The sequence below is a fragment of the Hydractinia symbiolongicarpus genome, chromosome 10 (genome assembly GCF_029227915.1).
Source record: "Hydractinia symbiolongicarpus strain clone_291-10 chromosome 10, HSymV2.1, whole genome shotgun sequence".
Taxonomy (NCBI): domain Eukaryota; kingdom Metazoa; phylum Cnidaria; class Hydrozoa; order Anthoathecata; family Hydractiniidae; genus Hydractinia; species Hydractinia symbiolongicarpus.
This window is the reverse complement of record NC_079884.1, coordinates 15,230,399-15,237,146: the sequence shown is the minus strand read 5'-3', so window position 1 is coordinate 15,237,146 and position 6,748 is coordinate 15,230,399. Positions and strand designations below refer to the sequence as shown.

At 36.1% G+C, this 6,748-nt stretch overlaps 3 protein-coding genes across 6 annotated transcripts in view; 2 read left to right on the top strand and 1 right to left on the bottom strand.

Annotated features, from left to right (window-relative positions):
- Positions 1-6,748, top strand: part of LOC130612479 (COMM domain-containing protein 9-like) — an 82,517-nt gene that overhangs the window by 39,807 nt on the left and 35,962 nt on the right. The gene's annotated exons all lie outside the window — the stretch shown is intronic.
- Positions 39-2,449, top strand: LOC130612478 (uncharacterized). The gene is made up of 3 exons (XM_057433798.1): positions 39-1,301; positions 1,700-1,745; positions 1,896-2,449. Exons 1-3 carry the CDS (start codon positions 1,239-1,241, stop codon positions 2,369-2,371), a joined length of 585 nt encoding a protein of 194 aa, XP_057289781.1. The 5' UTR covers positions 39-1,238; the 3' UTR covers positions 2,372-2,449.
- The window catches only part of LOC130612474 (ribonuclease 3-like), a 29,647-nt gene continuing 26,920 nt past the window's right edge, over positions 4,022-6,748 (bottom strand). For all 4 annotated transcript variants that reach the window (XM_057433793.1, XM_057433792.1, XM_057433794.1 and 1 more), the window contains 6 exons: positions 6,650-6,732; positions 6,218-6,336; positions 6,016-6,059; positions 5,254-5,302; positions 5,126-5,172; positions 4,022-5,018 (listed from right to left, as the gene is read on the bottom strand). In XM_057433793.1, the coding sequence (XP_057289776.1) occupies positions 4,564-5,018; positions 5,126-5,172; positions 5,254-5,302; positions 6,016-6,059; positions 6,218-6,336; positions 6,650-6,732 (797 nt within the window). In that variant the 3' untranslated portion in view covers positions 4,022-4,563. The remainder of the gene's footprint in view (positions 5,019-5,125; positions 5,173-5,253; positions 5,303-6,015; positions 6,060-6,217; positions 6,337-6,649; positions 6,733-6,748) is intronic.

The following is a 6,748-nucleotide window of genomic DNA, read 5'->3' as shown; positions in this document are numbered from 1 at the left end:
ATCTTATTTTTTTTAACGAATATTTCAACTTTTGTATGTCCTAATGTTCTCGTAAAAATGTTTATGCCTGAATGTAAAGTCAGTCTTGTTTTTTAAAAAAGTCGTTTCACGCGTCTCACAAAAAACTCGAAGCTTATCTTCTTCGTGTTAGCGAGAATAAAGTATGTTCGAGTTATGTATGTCTAGTTTTCACATTAAAGTATGTAAAAATAACGAAACAAATGAAATATTTTTAATCTCATCGTTTTTGTTGTTCACCTGGCTTGAGCTTCATGACGAAACTTTGCCGCACAAAAAATTTCTTGCCCAATATAACTTAACAAATGAGCAAAATTTCGGGAAAATAAGAAATTGAATTTAAGGGGACGTATTATGAGGTTATGCTTTTTATCCTGACGAATAGCTAAATAGCTAAAGTTGGTTTGCTTGCTACCATAGTTCATGTTCTTAAACTTTCTTGAATCATGTTGTGTTCTGTCATCTTCAACAATTAGTTCTTACAATAAAAATACAATCAAGGTGCGTGAATGGCACTTTTTATAAAAACATTGCCAAATTTTGCCAAATTTAAAAAACCGCCTCTAAAGGCCCGTTTCCACTCAGGAAAATTTTCCTCGGAAAAGAAAAATTTCCGAATTGCACATGCGCAGTATATCAAAACAGAGGTGGTTCTTTTTTGCCGCTGGAAAAGTTGGAACAAAAATAAAAGTTGAAAATTTTCAACTTTTTTTTCTTTACGGCGGAAAAAATATTTTCAACCAATCAAATCGACTTAAATTGGACAAAAATGGTAGCTGAAATTGCTGGATGTAGAGTAAACAAACAACAAAATGGCAAATAACACTAGTAGTGATGAAACTTCAAGGGAAGACGAAATGATTATAAGAAACAAGTTATTTTTTGAGCATGTGAAGCGACAACAGAGAATTTGTAGCATTGGACAACCAAGAACACCGCAGATACGTGTGCGATATCCTGTTCGTTCTGCTGTGATGATTCCTTCAGCACCAGCAGCTAGTGCCACAGTTACATCTCCCCTTCCATCACCTGTATCTTGTTTTTAACAACGCTTTTCTGGCATTATAAGTCCTGGCATTGTTTCTGGCATTGCAAGTCCTTCAGTTCCAAGTGCCCAAGAGAATGCTGATGACTCAGAACAGCAGCAAGATCTTGCTGATAAATCTACTTGTGAAGAAGAACGTGAAGAACTCTCTGTGCATGAAAGGTTAGTAAACCTAATGCCAGAGTACTCGTGCATATGGAAAGTGTACTCAACAGAATACAAAGACAAAGACAGAAAAATAAGATAGATAGATAGATGTGTATATTTTACATGGCTAGCCTCACAAATATCGAGGGATATACCCTGTCTATTATTTCCAGGAGGGGCCATGGCTTAGATGGAGAGTCCTAGAGTATTTAATGCTCATTTTAAGCTACGCAGACCCAATTAGTAGGGCCCACGCTCTACTAGACAACTCCCGGCAACATCCAACGGCCCACACAGTGTGCCATCTCCCCAATTTCCCTCACATGGCTTGGGTTAACCCGGGGCTATGGTAACATTCACTCGCCCATGTTGAATCGCCGTCAAGAGGAATCGAACCCCGGTCTCCCGCACAGAGTACGAAAGCTATAACCACTAATCTACGGCGCCACGCACTAATCTACGGCGCCACCCACTAATCTACGGCGCCACATAAGGTCCTGGGAGGAAATTTCAAAAAGATTGGGAGACATTGATGGTAAGCTAGCTTAGCTACTAGCTACCTTTTTTGCTTAGTTTGTACAAAACTTTCAAATTTCCACGAATTAATGATATTTCTTAATTTTTCGTGGGTTTTATTTTTGCAAATAGTAGCTATATATATCTTAAGAAATTTATTTTATTTAAGTGGAATATCTGAAAAAGGAATGGGAGAAGTTGCGTGACAACTATCGGAAATGCCTTCAACGAAGAGAGAAGATGACACGTTCAGGGGCAGGCAACAAAAAGCTGCCCACTTGCAATTTTTTTGATGAGCTGGATTTCCTGAAAGACGTTTCACTGCTTCGAAAAACTGCATCAAATGTACCCATACCTATTGAAAGTCAAACTGTTGACGATGATTTGCAGGAGAACGTTGAGCCATTAAGAAGGAAATCTGCCAAAAGAAAAGCAGATTTACAAATGAGTGTTGATGCTTTGTTAATAAAAGCATTAAGTGATGACAACAATAAGGAAGTTGCTCCTTCAAAAGCTGAAAATGATTCTGAAACTTCGTTTTTACTTAGTTTTGTACATACTTTGAAGGAGTTATCAAACCGAAAACAACAATATGCGAAAATGAAGATAAGTGAACTGTTTTATAACTTGACAGATGAAGAATAAGTTACATCATATACAATATATATAGACTTATTATGTATATATTACAAAGTTATCACATATCTGCAGTTGTATTTACTATATCCCATTGCCAACTTAATGAACCAGCCTGAGAATTAAAGTATGTGCAAAATTGATCTCGTATCTGTGCTGCTGACCTACTAAAATTATTAGAACCTTGGTTAGCGATAGGTAATAAGCCATTACAATCTGTTGTTTCACTTCGCCATTCTCCAGGTGTTATACCATTTGTCGCCTCTACATCAGGGTAACCTGGGGGGCAATAACTAGCCGATTCGTGTTTCATTAAATAATTATGGAGAGCCACCACAGCTTTTGTTATTTTCACAACAGTCTCTATTTTTCTTATTATTGGTCGACGGAAGATTCGAAATCTTAAAGCGCATATTCCAAAACAATTCTCTATAACCCTCCGTGCTCGAGAAAAGCGGTAGTTACATATTCTTTTTTTGCTATTAAGATTGCTTCTAGCATATGGTTTCATCATAAATCGCTTGAGGGGAAATGCTTCATCGCCCACAAAAACATATGGGAAATTCTCTTGAGTTCCACGAAGTATTCTTGCATTAGGAATGCCCAACGTTTGATCGTTTATTGCCGTTCCAAGGTCACTATTTAAAAACACTCCTCCATCGCTATTCCGTCCTGACTGACCTATGTCCACTAGCGTAAATTCGTAAGTGGCATTACATACAGCTAACAGAACTATGCTGTGATGCTATTTATAATTAAAAAAAGTAGAGCCAGATGATGCAGGTGCTTGCATCATAACGTGTTTACCATCAATTGCACCTACGCAGTTTGGAAAGTTCCATAATTCTTCGAACTTTTGGGATATTTTTTTCCACTCTTCACTCGTTGTAGGACATTTCAAGTAGCCTTCTCTCAATAACATCGTCCAAAGAGCTTCGCACGTTTCTGCAACTATGCGAGTAATTGATGTCGGACTTACGCGATAACTACATGCAATGGATACTTGAGAATCACCAGTCACTAGATAGCGCAATGTTAAACAAAGTCTTTCTGACGGACTAATTGCCTCCCTGCGCAATGAACATTTCGTAATAATTGGAGCAATCAGTGACAACAAATGCTCAAACCGGGTTTGTGACATGCGAAATTGTTTAAAAAAGTACTCATGGTCAAACAATTTCATTTCTTGAATGAGCACATGATATTCACCTTTGAAAGTACGTTCGGAAAATATTTTACGAACCCAACATCGCTTGCTTTGCCTTGCTCTAGATAATCTTCTTCGCAGCAAAATTAGTAAAAGCAAGCGTCTATTTATTGCAGCCATTTTTATTTTCGATTTCGTTTTCTGATTTTCCCGCGTTATGGAAATGCCGGTAGAAAAAATTCCGTGGAAATTTTTCCCTGTCCACGGAAAATTTCTCAGAGTGGAAACGGGCCTTAAGATTTTAAAAAATTTGTTGAGGCGAAAAGTGTTGACACTAGTGCAAAAAAAAAATTATTTTTACATAAGTTTCGTCATTCTTGTGTCATGATAATGAAAGCATTTTTAAGAATATAAAGAAGTCAGATAACAACAACTAAAAAAGTAAATAATTCCCCAGTTCTTTCATTTCGGAGGATTTAAACACAAAATTTCACACTGCAGAAGTTAGAAACAAAAATGACCACTTTTAGTCCTTTAATATATATTTTGAACATTACTTAAAAAAATACTGTCAACGTATTCATAATATATCCAAATTTACAAATTTTAACGTCTGAAAAAAAAATAACGATCCAATGTGGACCAAAACACAATGTAACTATTTGGTAAAACTTCTGGAAAACTCTTAGAAAATAACTTATACTCATAAAAATGCGAGAATGAAGAAGTGTGAAACTAATTAATGCACCTTCAGAAATTTTAGATCAGGACGGAATTAATTAGGGCAAATCTTACCTATATCCGCACTTCTTCATTTCATCAGGCTATGGGAACCGCATAGAAATTTGTTTTTGTCAAACAAAATTATTGTAATTCAGTTGTCTGAAGCAGGTAAATTTGCACAAATCGCTTAACTTTTAACCTTCGAGCCATTTTTATGTAAAGTCTGAAAACAACATAAACACTTTTAAAAGGAAAATTAAGAACGCACTTCCTTGTAAAGTCACACAACCGTTTTGTATATATCTTCAATAAAAACACAAAAATTTAGATGTCATCCTCTAAATAGATCTGATTTATCACCCATATCGAACACAGATTCATACAATTCACCTTCATCCATATCAGAAGAAGAATCAGACGATTGTAACGTTTTTGCGTCGTTATCACTTTCTTGTAACTCTTTCCCCATACAAAATTCCGCATTATCAAAATGCGTGTTTCCTGTTGTCACTACGCTTCTCGCATCACTTTTCGTTGTTAGATTTTTGCGGTCAGTCATTGAGCTACGTGGTGGCGAACGTCCGCAGTGTTTTGACGAGCTGAATCGTGGTAACTCACACCCCTCATACGATGTTTCAGTTCGCCTGCGTTTGGAGTGACTGTTATCCGATTCCACAAAAGATCGCTGTTCACTCTGTTTACTTTCATGCGCAGTTGAAGTGGATCCTCTCGGACCAAACCGTTTATACGCAATTCTCTTTTGCCGCGCGTGCTGCTCAAAATGATCTAAAATTAAAAAAGATTTACCTTATAATTTACAATCTGTTTTCACAACTCTTATCACAACAAACACTCTGATGCAAATCTGAACAACAGAGAAGAACAACACTCACTACTTCTCAAAGCGTCTCTTGCAGCCTCCTTCTCTGCTTCTTTGCAACTATGAAGAAAAGATGCAACATGAGTAAATGACAACAAAACAAAAGGATAAAAAACATTTTGATGTCGTGCCAATACATACCTTCGTCCGGTTCCAACACCCAACCGGCGACTGTTGCAATATACACCAACTAAAAGACAAAGTAAGTTAAATGAGAAGTTGAATGACTTTTTAAGAACGCGATGGAACAGTGTGTCAAAAATTTAGTCATAATAAATATTGCTTCGTTATCAATTAAAAATGCCAGACATGCCGAACATACATGATATGGACATGTTATCGCGTTTAAGCCCAAAATTAGACTAACCGTATAACAGACCTATTCCGTTTGTGATAATAGTTTCATGTGAAAAAATATATATACTAAACATGGTGGTGACACAAGATCTGCATTAAAATATAACCTGGAAATTCATTGGAGCGTGAAATTTTTGGTCTTGAAATGGTCACTTGGCAACAAAACACTAAGTATCGTATGTGTAGTGAAAAAAAATTGTACATCTTCATTTAACCATCTCTTGCCTGGGCGCTCGCAAAAAATTTTCCTATTTTAATTACGTGAATGCCAACATTTTGATTTTTTTTTTCGGTAGCAGATCACGTGATTTCACCCATTGTTTAGTTATGGGGATTCCTACCGCTGACATCAGCAGCAAAAACGTTAGATTGGCAACCCTTGATATATATTTCCAAATATTGTAATTTTAAATTTTAAAAATCACTCGACAGAAGTAATATTTGCCGAAAATCAACCGCCGGGGAATTTTGTTGTGAGCCTCTACACATTATTACACACAACGTTTTGTAAAGAGGGAAAAGTTAGGAGATAATGAAATTTCTAACCTTTAAAATATTGAATTCCACCCTCTGAAGTTTCTTTTAATCGCCTGAATATGAAATAAAGATAACAAGCACAATAAGGATATTAAATATATAAAACAAAACAGGGCACGCCAGAGTAAGAAAAAGATTCACACATGTTACATGACGACACAGGCGAGCACACATCGAACGCGAAACGCTTGCTAGTAAAATAAGTTCGTACTTGTACACAGGAACAAAGTCGTTTTTCTTATTTTTCGAATTTTTCGGATCACTCACGCTATAACAACATTGTTGAAGTTGGGTTTTCGGATCAAGCCATTCTTGATTGATAATGAATTCCTAAGTGAAAGAAAGTTAGTCTTTAAATATTGAAACTCATAACAGAACAAGTTCAAGAAGATTTTTGTGACTAAAATTTTAAAAAGCAGCAATAATCGAAATGTTTTTTTATCATATTCAGAATATTAAACGGGAATTTTAGCAAAGAAAGTTCAATTTACAGTTTCAGAGAATCAGCTAAACAAACTCAAACGAAAACCTTTTATGCTTTCATCCCAAAAGCCGTCATTCTCGTCATTTAAACTTGTTTTGTCAAGCAATTGGATAGGCTAATCTATACTGCAAAAAGTTTACAGCGACATAAAAAAAATACCTTGAGTTTTTGTAGTATGCACACTTCAATGATTTTGTGACAACGTTTTATACCTTGGTCAACGTGAACAGCTCCAATGAACGCTAAACAGCAAACTTT

What these genes read in the sequence shown, in the direction of transcription:
- LOC130612478 (XM_057433798.1), top strand. Translation starts at nt 1,239, where the DNA reads ATGCCAGAGTACTCGTGCATATGGAAAGTGTACTCAACAGAATACAAA. An exon ending in ACAAAGACAAAGACAGAAAA is followed by an intron (nt 1,302 to 1,699) that starts ATAAGATAGATA and finishes CTACGGCGCCAC; the next exon opens with ATAAGGTCCTGGGAGGAAAT. An exon ending in AAGATTGGGAGACATTGATG is followed by an intron (nt 1,746 to 1,895) that starts GTAAGCTAGCTT and finishes ATTTTATTTAAG; the next exon opens with TGGAATATCTGAAAAAGGAA.